At 28.3% G+C, this 21,616-nt stretch overlaps 3 protein-coding genes across 6 annotated transcripts in view; 1 reads left to right on the top strand and 2 right to left on the bottom strand.

Moving 5' to 3' along the window:
• Positions 1 to 1,116: 1,116 nt before the first annotated feature.
• Positions 1,117 to 12,015, bottom strand: LOC126874934 (enolase-phosphatase E1). 2 transcript variants are annotated; one of them, XR_007693124.1, is made up of 7 exons: positions 11,770 to 12,015; positions 11,031 to 11,132; positions 9,912 to 10,102; positions 9,339 to 9,471; positions 9,078 to 9,201; positions 1,484 to 8,985; positions 1,117 to 1,395 (listed from the first exon to the last, which is right to left on the bottom strand). XR_007693124.1 is itself a non-coding variant. In XM_050637436.1 (6 exons), the coding sequence occupies exons 1-6, from the start codon at positions 11,872 to 11,874 to the stop codon at positions 7,439 to 7,441; spliced, it is 2,202 nt and encodes a 733-aa protein (XP_050493393.1). In that variant the 5' UTR covers positions 11,875 to 12,015; the 3' UTR covers positions 1,117 to 7,438. The 2 variants fall into 2 exon arrangements, 1 of the variants encoding a protein (XP_050493393.1); XM_050637436.1 differs by having other exon boundaries at positions 1,117 to 8,985.
• Positions 12,016 to 13,800: 1,785 nt separating this feature from the next.
• LOC126874910 (zinc finger protein 567-like) lies at positions 13,801 to 18,280 on the bottom strand. The gene is made up of 3 exons (XM_050637415.1): positions 17,925 to 18,280; positions 17,632 to 17,770; positions 13,801 to 17,433 (listed from the first exon to the last, which is right to left on the bottom strand). Exons 2-3 carry the CDS (start codon positions 17,758 to 17,760, stop codon positions 15,007 to 15,009), a joined length of 2,556 nt encoding a protein of 851 aa, XP_050493372.1. The 5' UTR covers positions 17,761 to 17,770; positions 17,925 to 18,280; the 3' UTR covers positions 13,801 to 15,006.
• A 7-nt stretch (positions 18,281 to 18,287) lies between these two features.
• The window catches only part of LOC126874911 (gamma-tubulin complex component 4), a 65,934-nt gene continuing 62,605 nt past the window's right edge, over positions 18,288 to 21,616 (top strand). The window contains exons 1-10 of one of the 3 annotated variants that reach the window (XM_050637417.1): positions 18,288 to 18,433; positions 18,521 to 18,700; positions 18,790 to 18,928; positions 19,009 to 19,208; positions 19,309 to 19,403; positions 19,480 to 19,784; positions 19,860 to 20,330; positions 20,409 to 20,586; positions 20,662 to 20,884; positions 20,957 to 21,490. In XM_050637417.1, coding sequence (XP_050493374.1) covers positions 18,632 to 18,700; positions 18,790 to 18,928; positions 19,009 to 19,208; positions 19,309 to 19,403; positions 19,480 to 19,784; positions 19,860 to 20,330; positions 20,409 to 20,586; positions 20,662 to 20,884; positions 20,957 to 21,205 — 1,929 coding nt within the window. In that variant the 5' untranslated portion in view covers positions 18,288 to 18,433; positions 18,521 to 18,631 and the 3' untranslated portion in view covers positions 21,206 to 21,490. Of the gene's footprint in view, positions 18,701 to 18,789; positions 18,929 to 19,008; positions 19,209 to 19,308; positions 19,404 to 19,479; positions 19,785 to 19,859; positions 20,331 to 20,408; positions 20,587 to 20,661; positions 20,885 to 20,956; positions 21,491 to 21,616 lie in introns of those variants that run through there. The other 2 variants (XM_050637418.1, XM_050637416.1) reach the window with 2 other exon arrangements.

Here is a 21,616-nt window from a genome sequence, read left to right as displayed (position 1 = left end):
TACATAAGAGTTTAAACTCCAGTTATAAGCTTAGTTCGAATTGCAGTCGCTAGGCAGCGCATGCGCATATACATCTATCTTTCCCACTGAAAGTTTTTATGCAAAGGGAAAAATTGAAATTTGACGTATAAAAATCAAAATATTCTATCTTGAGTTACTAACCGCTGACAGTACTAATAGTGTATAATTATTTGCAACAGAATTCTTTCTCACATTACATATTATGTTGGAAAAGTACGAAAATAATTAGATACAATATCGATTAATACATTAACACATACATATATAGGTAACTATATTAATAAAGGAACAAAATTGTATTAAATCGTTATGTTACTACTTACAACTTATTTTCTGAAAATGAACGAACATTTTCCTTTTCCTCGCTGTTATACCGTTCAGCAATTTAATAAATATTAATTAATCAATGAAATTAATCTTTTCCAAACTTCAACATATTCACTTTTATACAGGTCATAATGTTCAAACAATCTACACTAAACCAAACATTAAAATAATTTAGAAATATACTTATTTCATGGGTAATCAATTGCAATTATTGTTGATTAATTTTAAAATACTGCACATAAGAACTTAGTATAAAATGTTGTAAACCAAGCATATAATTTCAACTTATTAATTTTTTAAAAATTGTATACTGATATAGATTTGTAAAATTTATGCAGGTACTAAAACAGTGTCAGCAGTGCCATCTGTTGATACCATAAAAAAGTATAACGGTTATAGAAAGAGTCGATAATTTAAATTTATACGTATCTTTTTACTCTATACATATTTATTAAAATTAAATCCATAAATAGAATTAAGAAATATGAAAAAGATGATAAACAGTAAAAAGGATATAAATTATTTATCAATTATTAATCAAATTATGTTATTATTAATCAAATTAAAAAAATATGTTTTAAATTACTTATTTTTAATAATAATAAAATTTAGAAATCACTTTAACCAATTTTTTTATATTGTACACATCACTGTAAAATGAAAATAAAATATTTAGACGCTATACCTTTAGAGATAAAAAATACTGCAGAATTTTATTAAGGTTCAGATGAGGAAATATATCAGGGGATATGTAAAAACACTGAAAACGAATTTTCATTATTTTATTTAAAAAGACATTCGTCGTACAATATATGTATAACAATTCATCTTTGGTATAGACTATCTAACACAGAAACGCGTAAATTTTAATCAAAATCTCTATGCTTCTATCGACGAAGCATGTACAAAAAACTTTTATTTTAAAAAACCGTCTAAAAATTCACTTCACCATATTATGAGTATTATGATATTTGTCAACACTTAGAATCACGTCTCAGTATTCCTGACACAGATGAAATAAGTAAATTATCTCTGTTCCCAATGTAACTAAAACACAAAGAAAAGGAAAAAATATTTGTATACACTTGTACTTTGAAAAACTAAAGGAGATATTAAGAAAAGTTATCGTTAAAACCATTCTCAAGTATTAAACGGTCGTGGTTTCATCTTAGGATTAGATTTTACATTCGTGATAACTGGTGCCTGGGACAGAAACTGCATACACTGCATAGCAGCATGGAAATATAAATCAACATAGAAGGGCACGTTTTACCGCAAAAAGGTGTACAAAGAATAAGAGGGCGCAATTAGGTGCAATATTCGCGAAGAGAAATCATTAAATTTTAGATAATGCCGAGATAACATGTAGCAAAGCATAGCATTGAAAAGGAAGCTTATGTATTACTTGTAGCGTACGAGAAAAAGGTTTTAAAACGAACACTTAGTTGAGGCTAGGTACGCGAACTTTTTTGTACCGGTGAAAGACCTTACACTTACTTCGCGTGTAGTAAAGGCTTTCAAACAGAAGCGACTATAAAACAGTTTTTTATTCCCTTCGCATAGCATACGTTTTGTAAGAGAAAGTTTAAACGCTTGCAGCCTTTAATTTTATATAAACAAACCTCTAGTAGAGGACGTTTTGACTCGTTTATTATTTTCTAAACATGCACTCTTAAAGCGTTGATATATGTGGAAAAAGAGATAGATAAATAAAGGAATAAAATTTATTTGTTGTAAAAGAAATTTATATAGAAATTAAATAATAGAGAAATAAATATGACACAATTTAATCGGTAAATGAGTATATATTTGAAAAAATGTATTAAGAAAAGTATTATAGGATAATACGTATAATCAAACGCATAAAGTTTAAATTACACGAAGAAGTCAATTAAAATATCACAAAAAACATGTACATATATGCATGTAAAGGAAGCAAGAACATTTCAAAGTTACTAGTATTCTTTTTAATAGAATTTATATTTCTTCTTTTTAATACAAGTAGAAAAAGTATAGCATGATATATTAGAGCGTATTGAAAAATCTTTATAAATTATTTATTTAGAAAGGAAGTCTCTTATTGACACAGATTATTTGGATTTTTAAATTTCTTTAATCTTTAATGTCCTTCAATTCGTAATTTTAAATCAGTGTACCTTCAATATTAAATATTGAACCATTGCATGGACACTGAAACCTTCTGTATATTCTTACATGAAACATAAAACATCTTACAAGATGATTTGCATTTCCCAGTAAAAAATGGTATTTCAGCATTTTATACAAGAGAAAAGTGTCGTAGAAAAAGCAATATCTCATACGTTCGAACAATATGTATTTCAAGTACCAAATATTCGATACATCTTGTTCTTAACATTATGTCGAGGAAAAAAAAAGAATCGTATCCAGACAATATTATTGCTTCAACGGAAATTATCGTTAAAATGACGGAGACTTTTTACATCTCGATCTACTGAATTAGTTGGTTGAAAATTGATGCTCCGGTGCGCATAGTAGAATGACTAGCACTCAGGATCGATCGGGTGAAAATGCTGCTGCACCTAACATTATCGACTAGCTGAGGACAAGAGTAGCACGAACCAATTCGAGGAAACAATACCGAGAGCGGATTAGTTTTCAATCATGTACATCGATATACTTTAATCGCAATTCTTTTATCTTTTTATGACGTTCCTTTAACTCTATGTTGCGGACGCTAATCTTTTTTTTTTTTTTCTTTCTTTATCCCATTATATTTAATGTAATAATATTACCACGAGAATATATACACCTAAACAAAATTTACAGTATGAAGAATATAAGGATGAGTACGCTCTGATTTCGATTCGATATCACGGTTATCCTTTCTCTTCTAAAATAAGTTTGCTCGCGCAAATTCGAAGCCTTCGTTAGGAACAATGAAATAAAAGTTGAACGCTCGGATTCTAATTGCAAAATTCATTTATTTTGCTCTACGAATGCAATCAAGAGTTCAGAGAGAACAGAATCCTCAATCCTTTTCTTTTCCTGTACAGTGCATACCGTTCCGGAGTCAGTAATGTGTTACTCTTCGTTCAATAAAATGTGTTAAGATCCGATGATCGTCGAACTTGATACGATGAAATAGAACTGAGTTTTGTGCCCCTGCCATGTAATACACACACGCACGCACACATACATATTACCACGCATACGTTAATTGTTTAGAGAACACTGGAAAATAGTAATTTTTCTACAGATGATCTCGTGTAATAAAGAAGAAAAGGAAAAGTATTCAAAATACTTGACTGAGAAAGAAAAGCAACGGAGCAGTCTCTTAGAGGATACGAGTCTTTAAGGATCTCCGTCGAAGGTTATCGTTAAAAAGTATCAATTAAGTCCGTACATTCTCTCCTACACTTATATTGACATGTTACATAAAATAGCCAATGAATTACAAATAATAATCGCTAATCGATACGAAGCTATTGTTTATTAGTATTCCCTATCTTCGGTACTTAATGTATCTCGGTATCTAAGGTATTTTGAAAGGACGACAAATCTTATGCATACAATTTAAGTAGCTGTACCACTTGTAAGCCGCAAGAAAACGTATTCTTGATGGATATCACGTTCTTCGGTTCGCTTACAAGATCTACAACCATTATTACATACGAGTTCAACTGATAAAATGTGTCACGAGTAAAAATAATATCTATATATAGATATTTACATATAAATACCGTTTTTACTACATTACAGTATACATATATATACACTATACATGTACATATACATACACATGTATAAGCGACACATTCATTTCATTTCTAACAAAATACAAAGCATCAACGTTTTATTAGTGATTTACGACTGATTTGACGAATATCCGATATTATATCACGAAAAGATAATAAATAACAAGGCAGTGTACGACGGCCATGCGACCATATGCGAATAATAACACAATAAAGCTGCGATGACATACATCTTAGAGCGTGGTCGCATCAAGTCGAGTATCAAACGTTGATTGAAGGTCTCGAAGTTGACAAGTCACAGTAAAAAAAATGTCAACGTTAAACTTACAAACGCTTCTTAATTTAACGCTTTGCGGTTCATAGTCACATTGAAAAAAAAAAAAAAAAAACAAATGATTTATTCCATTGAATTTTACATGATCAATAGATTACATTCTCATTTGTCGTATCGCGCGTTATCCAATTAGTTTTATCAGAATACTTCAAGTTCGACGCCTGTAAATAATACTTATAAATCAAACCGCAAAGAGTTAACGATCCCTAAACTTAGAACATCAACGACGCTATTTTACGTTAATTGAACATGATCGTGTACGTTTGAAGAAAAAATACTAAGGTTCGTTGAAATCGAGCACTCGAATAAAAATGAAACACAAAGCAAGTAAAGAGCAATCTCATACGTCGCAAATTATCAATATGTACTTCGGTTCTTCCGACTATCGACGCAAGAACAAGAATGGATGATATGGGGATGATGATATCTGATGATGCCGTGAAAGTCAGCCGAGAAGAACTTCATACATATTGTCAGTTAGCGTCCAAAGATTTTAATTTTATCGTACTGATTGGCAGAGTCAGTTCACATTTTCAAACACGATATTAATAGACATAATATAAAAATATAAGGTATTTACCGAAAGAACAATTAAAAAACACGTTATGGCAAAATGTCGGCAGTTTACAGTCGTTAACGCTTCGGGGCTGTTAACATCGAGCTTTTTAGTATTTTTATTAATTATCGTTAACAGAGGTGACCCTAAAAATTTCAATAAAATCGTTCAATCGTTGCGGTTGAGCATTTTCGGGCACACTTATGTTATCGATTATGCATTCGATGAATTTGCAATCGTACTAGATTTTATAATATCAATTGGAAATTTTCCTTATATATCTGACTTAAGGATAAGTTATTGTGTAGGATCAAATCGAACATCGGCAACGGTCTTATCCGCTCTGATATATCCTCGGATATATTTCATCGTGAAACGAGGACTATCAAGCATACAAGATTCAAATTCCGTTTCAGGTAATAAATGGAGATCATTATTTTTTAACAATCTCTATTCTCTTTCTATCAATTCATGGTGAATCGTGCAACGCCAAAAAAAAAAAAATTTATTGAGTATTGAAATGGTTTTTGTTGTAAGGACACCTTATAAATAAATGCGAGGTCTGTCAAGTGTCCTGTAAAATATGCATTCGTTTAAAGTCTCACAATCGTTTAAGGTTCAAAGTCTCATAATCGTTACTGACTATATGTGCACTTATAGATAACAAGTCTAGAACACGCTGACGTCGCAATTCGTTTATTTCATTTATTCGCTTTTGTGGGTCGCTGAGCTTTTCTAGCATAGCCGCTGGCGAAAAAGGGAAACGAACCAAAATCAAAAAACAGAAAAGAGAAAATACGGAAGCTTCGATTGCTTACTATACTGTCTACAGTCTACAGTCTTCACAGTGTCTTCAATCAGGCAGGATGTATATTAATTTCAATAAAAATATTAGTATTAGTACGATAATCTGTCAAAGGAATTACTACAGGTGATTAACAAATGAATTGTTTTAAATTCCCTATGTCTATCAGCATATCGTTAAATCACAGTCAATTTTGCAGGAATGGATAATAAATAAATAATCGAGTTCTTGTCAAATTCGGAAAATAATTTACGAATCCTAAAAAGAAAGAAAAGAAACTGTCGGGAAAAAAGCGGTCATTTCATAGAAAAAATGTTCACATTATCAATCCGTAGGAATAAATGAATAAATTTTCAAACCGAAGTGTTTTTCCTTCTAATCGGATTGTTCTATATTAAATACATTTTATATAACTAATAAAATAGTGAATACGTGCAATACACCATGTTACAGTCACATCATTGACCATATACGAATGTCATGATTTTTATAGGACATTAATAAATGCAACACAAAACTTCCAATCGCTCAAAATCAACTTAATATCGATAAAATGTTAATTATGATACACAATATAAAATACAGAAATACGCAATGCATATAGGCCAACATCATTCTAAGCTAGAAGTATATGTTTCGATAAATAAATGTCAAAAAAGGCAAAAAAAAAAGAGAGAAAAAGATAGGAATATGATATTACGTTATAGTAACTCGCACAACGTTCCTCACAACGCGAAAAAATATATCTAATATAGTCGAATAAAATTCATTGTAAAACACAGTTTATCGATAGTAAGTGTAGACTTATGATTTAAAGATCACTGTGTTACTATCAGTTTATAAAATTAAGTACACAAGAGAGTATGCAAAAATTATATCGTATAGTCTAAAGCCAGCGACTTTTCGAGGCATTACCAATTCAGTCTTAAAATCATATATAATCAAAGTTCCCTGATTGTTGTTAGAAACTAAAACAGTGATCAGATCTTTAAACATTATATGTATAATTATAGAAAAATCTTCAAACTGATGAATTAGTTCATTTGGCACAAAGTACATTCGGTATTTTAGCATACTCCAACTATGATGAATTTGCTATCCTATAAATGTTCATACCGTAACATTTCGTTTAGGCAATACAAAAGAAGGATACACATCGTAAAATCTAATAGAAAACAAAAAATCAAAAATACTTTTTAGTCTTGCTACAGCGAATGACATTTTCGATTATCTCTGGGTCGATTTAAATTAAGAATAATCTGTCTACTATAAAAAATACATTTATGTAGACAAACCAAAAATGGCAGGATAAAGTATAACGAAATAAATTAAGCAAGTGAAATAGGAACTGAGTGTTCGTGAATTTTTAAAGAATTTTCTATTTAACATAATCGACAAGCATGCAATATATCAAACTGTAACATTAGAAAAGATAATCGAACGTGAAACACGCTGTATATGTCGCATCATCGTCTTCCTTCACATTTGTTGAAGAAATAGAAATCTTATGAACTGTATTTTAAATTAACGTATTACATCTTTAACGTCGTACGATTTATGTAAGGTGTAGGGAGCCAACTTTTCAGTTTATATCTGCGGATAAGTATTGTGGGTTGGGGTTATGTATGAAGGACTTCTTAAAATGTATAAGAACAAGATTAAGACGTCGCAGCTACAACTACAGGGGGAACAACGTCAGGTTCGCCGGCACCATCGGCTACTGCAGAATCAACGACCTTTTTAACTTTTATAGATTCTGCACTAGTCTCAGAGGAACTCTCTGGTTCACCATTTTGCGCAGATGTACTACCGCTCGTTGACGAATTAACATTTTCATTCGATGACCCCTCGTTTAGTCCATTTCTCTGTAATTTATCATCTGACAGTGGTACATCTGTATCTCCGTTTTGTGTTGTACCATTTAATTTTTTCTTTTCAGAATCCACTGTATTCGTTTCTTTTGTTTCATCCGCTACAGCTTCTTCTTTCGTTGGTTTCTCTGTCAATTCCTGTTTTGATGCTTCTGCACTTACTTGTTTTTCTGCATCGTTTGCGGACGTTGCTGTTTCCTCTGTTTCTTTCGTTTTAGGGGATTTTACGTTAGTCAATTCTGTTTCTGTTTCAGATTTTGTTTCTTTAGCTACTTCTGTTGTATTTTTAATTTCAGTATTTGTATCTGCTTTGCTACTAGTAGCTTCTGGCTCTGTTATCGTTGGCGCAGTAATTTTTTCTACACTTGTCAATGGTACATTACCATTTTCTGCAGGTTTTTCTTCTGTCTTAGTGGGTTCCTGCGCAGGTTTTACCGAAGATTCATTTTCTGATGCTTTAGTTTCTGTTATACTAGGAGTAATTACAACTTTTTCAGTGGATTCCTCTTTCGTTTCTTTTTCTGGTTTATTAGCACATTCTTCTGATTTTTCGTTTATACTGTTACTATCTTTCTCTTTTGATGCAGTTTCAGCAGGTTTTACCTCTGATACTTTCATGTCATCAGATTTAGTTTCTTTAGCAGTATTTGACGATTCTTCAGTCTTATTCTCTGTAATAGAAACTTCTTCAGACTTTGATTTAGGCTCACTCATTCCAACGTCCAAGGGGTCATTTGCAGTAGGAGTTGCCTCTGGGACAGATTCTACAGACTTCTCTGTATCTATTGGCTTTTCGACTTTTTCAGAAATCTCAGATTTCTCATCATCTTTTGAAGGTATTGCTACTGATTCGGCGTTACTACTCACGTCAGCTTGCACATTTTCGGAAGTGTCTAGTTTTGTACTCACCTCTGATGGCTGAAGTTCTACCTTTTCAGCTGTATTTTCCAGTTTTTCAACATTTGGCGCATCTTTTGTATCAATAACCATTGGCTCTTCCATTTTCACGTCTGTGACTGGAGCTTCCTTTTGTTGCTGATCTTTTATACATTCTTTTGCTTCTTCTTGAACAACTTCTTTTGTTTCTACTTTATCGGTCATTTCAACATCTTCGGAAGTATCCATTGGTTCACTAACATCAGATGTACTCTTACTTTTACTTTCTTGAACTTCTGTAGTTTCTAACTTTTGTCGTTTTGTAGAAGTTTGAAATGTTAAATCTAAGAATGACTTAATAGTTGTGAAAGCCACTCTTTCTTCATCAGTAAGAGGAGCATTGCCTTCACGCAGTACTATAACCGTTGATAAGCCTGCTTCTTTTGCAGCAGCAGCTTCTATAATAGAAAAACATAAGAATTAGTATCTATTCATGAGTATCACTGTGGTTTGTAAATGCTAATATATCACGATATACATAGTTACTAACCTTTGACAACATCAGTTAAGAAAATTACACTTGATGGTTCAGCTCCAATTTTATTTAATATATTTTTATAACTACTTGATTCTTGTTTTGCACCTACTTCAGTATCAAAATAACCACTGAAATACTAAAACACACACAACAATATATTGTTATACTTTATATAAACTATATAATAAAATATAATATAAATAATTTATTACATTCAACGCTCATATAGTTATAAGTACTGGCATCTATGACAGGTAAACTATAATAAAGTACCTTAAGTAAGTCACCATGTATGGAATGTCCAAATAGAAGTTTTTGTGCTTCAACACTACCACTTGAATAAATATAGACTTTTTTACCATCACTCGTCCATGATTCTAGTGCTTTGGGTACATCTTCATAAACACTATACAAATAATTCATTTATCATTTCATGAATCATTTTTAATTGTTCATTATGTTATAAATTGTTTATCATAATTGTAGTGATATATTTATGCCAAACTGAAGTGAGCCCTTACACAACATATTCACCTCACTACATATGGTGTTTATATAGCTATATATCATTATTTATCTTTAAACTCTTTTTAGATATATAGCATTTTCCTTTGATATTAATTAAAATATAACAGTTAGCAATAAATTACGAAATATATTCAGGGATATCTATAGTAGGCTTACAGATAAACTTTTTATAAGCATACTATTGAAAATATATCATATTTCATAATCACATATATCATAATCACATTTTTTACATGTACTAATTTTAAATATTGAATTTTGGAACCTGAAAGTGTTTTTGTTGTAAATTCTAATGAGAAGAAACTATCAGAAACTCACTGTGCTTTAATTGTTCCAGAATTATAAGCTTCATGCCACATGTGCCCCTGTAATTGTTTCAGTGCTCCAGTTTTTCTGTCGCCATCCATTTGCCATAATATATTTTTTGCAAGTGATTTTCTCTCTTCTTCTGCATTAGTACCAGTAATTGGTACAAAACCATCAATCTTATCTTCTTCATCTTTTTTTGCCTACAATCAAAATATTGAATACTTAAACACAATGCTTTCTTTATTAACAAAATCACACACGTGAAATTTATTTTAAATAATAAATAAATATTATTATAAATATTATATCTTTAAAAATATAATTATTTTTAAAAGAATATATAACCAAATAATTATAAAATAATTATCCCAATTTATATTTTTTTAAAATTGTATTTTTTATTTATAATAAACATTCTTGTATTTAATTCTATTTTTGTTTTAAATTTCTTTTTACTATATTATTTATATTTACCTTAGACATATGTGATAACATTACAATAAATTTATTATAAGTAAATGAACTTTAGAATGTAAAATAATATGAAATAACATGTAATAATATAAAACTTCAATAATTAGAAAAGTAAAATGTGTATGTTAAATGAAATTCTAAAAGAATAATCAAATAACAATAAACAAATGAATATTCAATGATTTGATTTAAAGAAAATTATATTTATATAATTTGAAGAATAAATATAGTACTAAAAATTTATTTAGCTCCAATCTCAAGCTTTATAAATGTGCAATCTGGGTATCAATCTTCTGGGACAAAGAATGTTCCCAGGTCAATGTCTAGCAGCAAGCAGCTGCCTCTTACCTGTCATGCTATTGGTCACTCTCTAAAATACATCACTAAAAGTTGAAGCACTAAATTTACTGTACTGAATTAAGATTTTAACAACAAAAGAAAGATATTTAAAACATAAATAAAAGAGTAGTATAACATATATATATATAATATATATATATAGATATATACATTTACTATAAACAATCCATCTCATTCAAGTATCATAATTCTTTATATTATCCTCAAATATTTTAATATTTCAATATTGATTAATAAAACGGTTACTTTTACATACAATATTTATGTTAATATTCAATTGTTTCCAATATTTACCTGCTCCTTTAATTTTTCAAAGTCTTGTTTGAATTCTTCATCCTCCCATTTAGTTTCAATATATTTCTTTAAATTTTCTCGCACGTAAGGAAAAAGTGTGTCCTGAAAGGAAGGTAAACGTGAATGTAGTGTGTGCTCGTCGATCGAATTAACTGTGCGATGCGCCGTTACGGTTTCCGTTATTTTGAAAAATCGCATGTGTAATTATGTTACGCACAGTAATGCTTTCGTAGCTAAATAATCCACGTTTCGAATATGCAGAATTTTCTAAATGTTTATTTAGTTTGTTTTCATTTACAACATGTTAAAAGTAACAACCTCAACATTTCGCAAAAAAAAAAGAACATTAACAGTAAAAGTAAACAAATATAAAAATGTTAATGTTCGAAATAAGAAAGTTCGACATGATTTATATGATATTTTATTCGCTTTAGATTAGACGAAAGCATCTATTGCCTGCCATGAAACTCGCTGTCTCACGAACAGGGAACCTGAAACTGGATTTCAGCCGGCATAGTAAATGCTGAGAGAGAACACACACATACAATACGCGCGAAACTATAATCCACAAATTTTTTTTCGTACAATGACTCCATGATAACATTCGGAAATTTCTCTGCGAGATATTAGCTGTGTGGAAAATTTTAATCATTAGGTAATGTCAGAGAATGTGTTGGAGAACCGGTGAAATGCGAGAACTGTAGGGCGCGTTCTGCCTCACGGCCATAGTCTTTGTTACCTTCACGAAGCTTATGCTCGTCGTGGTGCCTTCGATGTCAATTAAGATCACCGTTTCCGACAATAAAGTTTCCTCTTGATCCTGAGTACGTTTTTCCCCGGCCATTTTTACGATTGACTCGCCTTCGACCGTAGGATAAATAACAAATATATCACCTCAGTACGTTCAAGCACGGTGTATATGTCGACGCGTTCTTGTTGAGAGCCGGCGAGTGAATTCGTTCCTCGTTCTGCGCCGGTGTGTGTGCGAAGCTGCCTCTCCCTTCACCCCTACTTGTGCTGAGCAACCAGGATCGTATTTATCACGCTTATTCTCGATTGCATTACCATTAAACTCCCTATTATTTTTTCCATTAAATAGTTGCAATTTTTACAGCTGTACATAAACTTTCATAATATTTTAGTTGTTTAGACATCAAACATTATTTTTACCGCCTTTGCATTCGCTATTACTATATTAATTCTATGAAATTATCATTCTACTTCTATGGCAAATTGTTTATTATACGGTATTTAAATTTACGATTATAGAAGTATAATTCGAATGTAATTTGCAAATATAATGTTTATATTTAGTAATGCAATGGTAAAGTTGAATTTTATATGTTTTTGTTCGAATTAAAAACTTTTTGATAGGATTATTAGTTTGATCTCAATAAAAAATTATTATCACTACATGCAATGTTGTTTTGTTACGAAATGGATGTTTAAACATATAATCTGAGACAACAAATTACTGAAATAAGAAAGATATTTTTTAAAATGTTAAAGGGGTCTCAGGCGATAGATACATTCCTGAATCTGCTACGAAAATTCTAGATTGGTGTTGGTGAATATGTACTTGCAGAAAAGAGCATGTGTTACGTATGTGTGAATCGCTCACTTCCTTCAGCCAATGAACGAAGCTGGTTTGCGTCTGTGCGATCGTAGCACGTCATTATTGCTCCGCAAAAATTGTTTTGATGAATAGCCATTTAATAAATGTAGACTTTCAAAAAATTTTCTATTAGAAGCTTTCTAAAATTTAAGTATATTCTCCACGATTTACTTTTCAAGTAAAGTAAACCATGATTACAGTAAAAAAGCAGGATAAATATTGACTCGCTCGAACGGTTTCCGATATTACTCCGCGTAAAAGTAGTTCCTCATGTGTTATTTTTGTTGATTTTCCAAAAAATTAAGGAAATTTGAATGATATTTACAAGCAATACGAAATACTATGTACGATTCTTTTATATTTGCTGAAAATGCAGATTTTCCTACATCAAAAAGTTAAATGCCTTGTTATGTACGATTGCAAGTACAAAGTAACACAGCTGGTAAATTCGACCACCTGATTTTTGCGAGACAGCGCCGCATCGGACACTGAGGCGCAACCATTTAAATTTTGACATTTGTCTCAGCTGCACGTGTCTACCTTGACTGTATCTACATATGAGAACAACGTGCACACTACTACTGTTAAAAATTGTTATGCGTTTTCTTTTCTTTTTTATTGCTCCATCTACTTATGTTATGATATTATATATTTCATTGTAAATATATAAATATTTGAAAAAATGATATTAAATATAAATATAAATATTTAAGCAGCACTTTAATTTTTGTAATATGATAATAAATGCAATGTATAAAAGTCTCAAATCTTATTATTTTAATGCAACAATTATAAATAAAATTATTACATTATTAAATATTTTTTGGAACATAGAAATTATATTTTATACTAATTAATAAGGTTGCATGGAAAATATTATACTACAAAAAAATTAAAAATATAAATGCTTATTTGGTTTTTATTATAAAATTTTTTTAATAATTTATTCACAGCAATAAGAAGTAATTACATGTCATATATACAGTATGTTTAGAAAATGTTAACTATGTACATGTATAATAAATTACATATAATTCTTTATTGTAAATATATTCAATGTAATTACAGTATTATAGAAAATTGTACTAATGTTATAAATACATAACTGAATGTATGTATGTGTGGAATAAAACTGAAATAATGCACAATAAAGACTACTTTGCAATGATTTTTCAATATTTTATTTTTGTAATGCTGTTTATATCTATGAGTTTTTTCATATACATACATATAAATTATATTGCTTTACTAAAGTAAAAAATGATATGTTAAATACGTCAAATAGTTTTAATATTTTTAACTGCCTTGATGTTGTGAAACACGTTTATGACATATTCAATATTAAATCCTTAATAACACTAAAATTAGTAAGCATTCCTGTAGTTACAGTGGTATCTTGAGTAATTAGAATTTATTTATTTTGGAATCTTCATATTTCTTCTACATTTGAAGTTTTAACAATAGTTTATTTTCAAATACTAAAATTTAATTTTCAATGTTTTTATAGATAATTTCAGGTACTATGTTTGCAACACATTGCAGTATATGCTGTTTATGTTTCATACTTAATTACTCTATAAGATACTATATACATAATGAAGGACTAATTTGAAAAGGTAGTATAATACACATATTATTATCATTATAAACCAAATAATTATAAATTTACTTGAGTGCTATTAAGATCATTCTAAATTAGAAATATTATAGTAAATATATCTTACAAAAACAAAAAAAAAATGAAGTACATTACAAACATATACAAAAGTTGAAAAATATTTCTAGAAACATGATATTAATTTTATACAAGCAAAGAAAAAATTATTTTCTTTTAGGAAGCTTTGTATAAAATTGTATAAGTTTTTGTGTAAAATGCTAATAAGCTTTTGTATTAAAATATTTAATAACAAGTAGTTTAATAAAATATAGTATTTATAGTAATACTATTTAATATAGTATTTATTATGCAGTTGTTTAATATGAATGTATTTATTTCATGAAATAATAATTCAATGATTAAAATATACAAAGAAATATTTTAATACATTATTTAGTAGCAAGTTACATGTCATTTTTTTATGGAAGAAAGATAAAGAAATTCCTGCTTTTAATTATTTAAGTAAAATAAAATTAATGAAAATAATTTAAATTGTAATGAAACAGTAAAAAATTAGATGTTAGTCCACATTCTTAGTCAGCTCTTTTAATTTTAAATTGCATTTATAAATATATAAAATAATTAAAATAAATACATTTTTGTAAATAAAATAATCTACTAATTATAATTAATCAGTGCAATTTTAATTTAGAAATTTAATTTAGTTTCACTGTATTTTTGTTTGAATTGTATGTAGATCATATCTACTTAGATTTTATATTTTGTAATTTTTTTAGTTTCTCTCCCAGATGTTTATTTAAATGTATTCTAATTTCTTGTTGATTATTACATTTTTTTCCACATTCTGGACACTCTGGATCTCCTTCTCCGTGTTCTCTCTTTCGATGTTTAGATCGATTATTATAGGTAGAAAATGATTCACCACAATCTGGACATTGATAAGGTTGTTCACCAGTATGTTTTCTACGGTGATAATCTCTGGAGTCTTTTCTTCTAAAACTCATATTACAATATTCGCAGACAAATGGTTTTTTTCCAGTATGTAATAATACATGATTATATAAAGATTTAGTGTCATTAAATCCTTTTTCACATTGAGCACATTTATAACGTCTTTCACCATCATGTTTACTTTTAATATGATTTACTAAAAGTTGTTTTACTCTATATGTTGCATTACATATGTCACACTGATAAATAGGGTCTACTCTTCCTTCATGTACTCTCTCTTTATGTGCTTTTAAAGACATTTGATGTTTAAATTTCTCGTGACATTCTGCACATTCATACCATGGTTTTTGTTTTATTAAAATTGGATCCTGATTATTTATTTCATGAATTTGTACCATATGATATTTTAACATACGGTAGGTTGGAAAATCTTCTACGCAAATTGGACATGTAAATAATTGTGGTAATGTTACACTTTTATCATTTTTCCAATGCTTCTCTAAATGTTCATTCATATTTTGCTTTTTACTAAATGACTTATTACATACGTTACAAATATATCTGTTATGAGAAAAATGAATTTTTCTATGAAGCTTTAAAGCATTTGTAGTTCTACATCGTTGACCACAGATATCACATTGATATGGTCTCTCACCTGTATGAATTCGATGATGTTCTTTTAATCTAGCTTTTAACTGAAATGACTTACCACATAGTTCACAAATGTGAGGTCTTGCCCCTTTATGAACAAAGAGGTAATGTTCATATAAAGAATTTTCTGCTCTAAAATCTTTTCCACAAGTACTACAAATGAATTCATTCATATTTTCATTATGCCTCATTTCATGAAATTCTAGTCTTTCTTTTCGTACAAAATGTTTAGGACACTTAGAACAATGATATTGACGTGGAGAAATAACTTTTGTCTCATTTCCATCTATCATTAAAGAAAGTGTAGAATCTTCACAAGTAGCACATGTAACTAAGTCATTAATAGCATCTGGATCTAAGTCTGAAATTAGTTTACCACAAAGATTACAATTTATAGATACTTTCTCCTGTTTTGTTGTTGCTATAGCTTTTTGTATGACATCTTCACTAATATCATCTTCACTAGTACCAACTTGTATTTGTTTTACACCAGAATGTTTATAATTTTTTTGATGCCCATTCAATCTAGTTCGTTTTGTAAATAATTTTCCACACTCTACACAAATATAACGTTGTAAACTCTTGTGTGTGTGAAAATAATGATCCCATAATAAGTTTTCATTACTTGTTTCTTTATCACATAATGTACATTCATATTTATCTGTTTTACCTAGCTTGTGTCTTTCCATGTGAAATTCATATTTTAAGTGTGAAAGATAGCGAGCACCACATAATTTACATACATATTTTAAACAAGATTTATATATATCATTTTCATCTTGTATATCATTTTGTTCAAGCATAGTGTCTTGTGATGTTATACATGTATCTTTCTCACTTTTATAATCAGTCTCACTGTCTAGCCAATAAGTATTATCACTCTCAGGTTCATTTTTCACTAATGGATCTGCAGAATTATAAACATAATCCATTAAATTATTAGACACATGTGATATTTCTTGTACTTTTGATATTTTTGAGAGATGAACAGAATTAGATTCCTTAAGATCTTCTCTTGTGTCTTTTTCTACTTCAATTTTTGTATTTTGTTTGCTAGATAATGCATCAATACAATTTAAATTTTCCTCTTTGTAGTAGTTTGTTGAGATTAATACAGGTAATGTTAGGCTTACTTCTTGATTAGGCATATTTTCAATATCTTCAGTAATTGTTGTTTTGTTTCCATGTTTTAAATGTATATTATTTTTAGTATTATTAAGATGTACTACATTTTTATGTATTTGTATATTCTTTTTCTTTATATGTTTGTTTTCAGAATGATTTACCATAGCTAATGAGATTTGGAAGGTATAATCACAGCCTTGAGGATTACTAACTAATAAAATCATTAAATCTACATTACAATTTGGACATGTATATATAGCATCACTATGAATTTGTGACAAGTCTGTTACTTCTTTAGATAGATCAAAGAAGGATTCTATTTGTGATACATTTTCTAATCTTTTAGAATATTCCAATACTTCTTGAATAAATTTGTAGTAAAAAGTAATTTTGTCATAACATGACAAACATACATATTTTGAGCCATTATCATCAATAGATATCTGTAAAAGTCATTTAAGGTAATATTAATTCAAAACCTTTTCATATGATATATTAATAATGTAATAATATATATTTTCTTATATAAAACAGATAAATTATTAAGATATTTTAATAATCATTAAGTTTAAATAAAATGTTCAGATTTTAAACTGCAATTAATACTTTTAATTTCTATCACGTATTGTATATTAACGTACTGAAATTGGCAATGTTTCCTTTATTTTATGTATTAAATCTGTTGATCCTTCAAAGATACTTTTATGCTTTCCTTTTACAAGATTTACACCACATAAACGACATATTAATGTATCCTTTGAAGTATCCATAATTAGATCTCTGAAAAATTTATTATTAAATATAATTTATGTAAAGATTAAAAATATTAATATATTGCATATATTAATATTTTTCCATATCTTAATAAATCATTTAGTAATTAGTTGAAATTTATAAAGAATATATTGTATTCACTAAAATATACCACACTTACACATAGTTTTGATGATTTGTTTATTTGAGGTTATTATATCTTTATGCAGGTGTAATTACCTGCATTAATTAAAACATAATTCTTTTGTTATAAATAGTATATATCTTATTAAGCTTTGTTTTAGAGATTTTAGATATTGCTTAGTATTATAATTATATTATTAGAATTACAACATTAGCAAATATTTTTCTCAATAGTAACTTAAATTTTTATATATACTATATAAATGACGTTTGGTAAGTTGTTTATCTTTAACTCTATCATACTATACAAATCTTCATGCAAACCAATAATTACTAAATACACATTTTCAAATGGAGGTTACATGAAAAGATGGTCTTTAAGTTATGATTTATGTACATACGTATGTAGAATGTATATATACATCATTTGAAACAAATATTTGAAAGAAAATAAAAGCACGTCAGTGAAATGTACAAAATGTATTAGTGGTAAAAGTTAATTCTATAATGAAAAATTTAATAGAAACAAGATGGATAGATAAAAGAGTATAAATTTTCTTATTTATAATGCGTTCAATATTTTCTGTCATTTTTATATATCAAAACAATAAGTTTTGGCAAATGAATTGACAGGTTACATGCTTAATTTGCAGTTTATATACTATTTTCACTAACTCATATGCAACATAATTTGTTGCTAATTTGAGAGAGTAATATTTCATCCAATTAAAAAATATCAATAAAATGTTGCATGAAATATTAATGTCATTATGGGGATGTTCAACCAATGCTTTGCAAATATTGGAATCAGATGTAATTATAATATAATATTTATTGATATTGTAATTCATTTTGAATTATATATACAGTTTATTTGTGTTTTTTAAATGTGCTGTTTTCAGACTGTAGATCTTGAAAAATATTTACATCCTGGTGAACGTGTATTACTTAAAGAAATATTGGATGTAGTTGAACAATGTAATATTATTAGGAATTTCATTCAAGAATATACCACATCTGATGACTTAAATTCTACTCAAAGTATTACAATTTAGCAATTAGAAAATTTATCTCATTATATATTAATTTATAAATCATTAATTCTTAAATATAAATTGTAGATTTACAAGATGTTCCTCGTGGTTTATACTTACAAGCTCTTTGTGAAGGAATAGATGAATCTTTGGAACCATTTCGTAAGGAGATTGTTGATTTAGAAGATGTAGTTCTTCGTGATAGTTATACTCCATTGTCACTAATACTTTGTCGTATCCAAAAATATATTTGTCTATTTTCTGTTTTAAATTCTATCATAAGAGAGGTAAATAAAGAATATTAGTATAAAATAACATAATATAACATCATATAAAATGATATATAACATACTTAAATAAAAAATTAATTATTTTAATTTATTCCAGATTCGCACACAAAAAATTCATGGCTGTAAACTATTGCAATGTTTGCATCAAAATATGTATACTGGTATTCCTGATGTTAGATCTGCAATAGAAAAGTAAGTATTATATTACATTATTTTGTTTTCTACTATTTTACATATTTACTTTTGCCAATTACTTCATTTCATTTAGAATGTCTCACTGTGTGCATACAGTTTTTTATAAACATTTAACTAGCTGGCTTTTATATGGCCATATAGAAGATATGTACAATGAATTTTTTATTCAAAAAATATCTGAGAGGGAAAACAGTTTGATATTAGTAGACAATAAGGATAATTTTGATAAAATAAATACAAAATTTACTGCAGATATGTGGAATTATGACGTTCAAATTGATCTACTTCCCTCTTACATAAGACCATCTTTAGCAACTAAAATCTTAACTATAGGGCAAACTATTATAATGTTTGGAAATGACCCAAGACAGAAAAAAGGTAATTTATATTTAAAAAAATTTTTAATTGCTTAAAACATGAAATGAAACCACTAACTTGTTTACCTATTAACAGATTTTGCTATAGTTGATCAAACTGAAACTTCTATATGGGGAGAAAAAGAATATGAATATTTTCTTAAACTTCAAAATTTACAAAAAAAACATATTTTTAATATTGTTGAATTTGAACGTACAATCGATGAATTGAAACAATGTATAACAGAACTTTTATGGCGAGTTGCTGTTGAAGAAGCACAACTTGTGCAACAACTTAAATTAGTAAAAGATTTCTTTCTTATGGGACGTGGAGATTTGTTTCTTGAGTTTATTAGACTTACGGCTCATATATTAAATAAATCTCCAACACAGCATACCTCTAGGGATATTAATTTAGCTTTCCAAATGGCCTTAAGGAAAATGCATTTAAATGATGAAAATGCCATGGATAGTTTTAATTTTATAGTTCCAGTTCCACCACATGAAAATGAAGATATTGAGGTAGAAGGTACAGAATTTACTGAAAAGGAACGTGAAGATCCAATTGGTAAGATATTTTCTTATTTAATGATATATTTTTTAAGTGGACAAATCTTCCGATAATATAGTATTGATATTATTATAGAAAGACGTGGGTGGGGTATGATTACTTTAAAGTACAAAGTCATATGGCCATTACATTTGTTATTTAATCCATCAGCTTTAAATGATTACAATACATTATTCAAATTTTTGCTAAGGGTTAAAAAAACACAAATTGATTTATGGAACCTTTGGAGTGAGCATATGTATTATAAAAACATGTAAGATATGATTCTAATATTTTATACATAAACAATCTGATTTTTATCAAATATTAATAGTTTTCATTATTACAGTGATATTGGTATAATTCAACTAAGAAATAATTTAATTTTCATTATTGATAATTTACAATATTACTTACAAGTTGATGTATTAGAAAGTCAATATACTATAATGGAAACAAATATGAAAAATACCCGAAATTTTGAAGATGTACAAAAAGCACACTGTATTTTCTTGGCTAATGTTATGTCACAAACATTTTTATTAGGGAGTTCAACAGAAAGAAAAAATCCTGTACGTTATATTTTAATTTAAATAATTTTTTAATTTTTATCTATCAATTCATTCGATAAATATTTTTGATAGGTCAACAAATTAATAAAACTCTTATTGCGACTTTGTGATGATTTTATCTTACAAGCATCTATGTGGGAAGTAGGTAATTTGCTTTTAACAGAACAAGAAGAGCTTAAAACATTATCTGATACTCTTGATAGTTTAATGGGTTGGTTAACCAAAACATTGAATAGAGTACGTGCACAACCAAGTGGAGAGCATTTAGCTCAATTATTGTTGAGATTGGATTTCAATAGATGGTTCAGTAAAAAAATGTAAAGAAGATTTATTTGAGTATCAGTAAATAATGGAGAAACATATGATGTATCTATGGTATTTTGTTTTAAAATTATTCTTTGCATAAATTTATCTATTATGTATATATTGAACTTATCTTTTTTTTTATTTAAAGTACTAGTCCTTTTTTGACAATGAAAAGTACAGTTATGTAAAACTCCAATTTTGAGCTTAATTTAATAGGAATATATTAGAAAAGAAAAAATAATATCTTTAAATGAATGTAACACATAACAAGTATTGAAATAAATTTTTCATTCATTTGTTTATTGAAAATAAATTATTACTTATTATGATAATTAAATATATTAAAAGTGAATAATTTAACTTAAACTTCAGCCAGACTATTGAGTACATTCAGTGATATCAATGGAAGGATAAATAATTGTAATT

Source organism: Bombus huntii, chromosome 17, assembly GCF_024542735.1.
Source record: "Bombus huntii isolate Logan2020A chromosome 17, iyBomHunt1.1, whole genome shotgun sequence".
Lineage (NCBI taxonomy): Eukaryota > Metazoa > Arthropoda > Insecta > Hymenoptera > Apidae > Bombus > Bombus huntii.
Note: the sequence above shows the minus strand (reverse complement) of the source record. Positions and strands in the feature narration are given on the sequence as shown.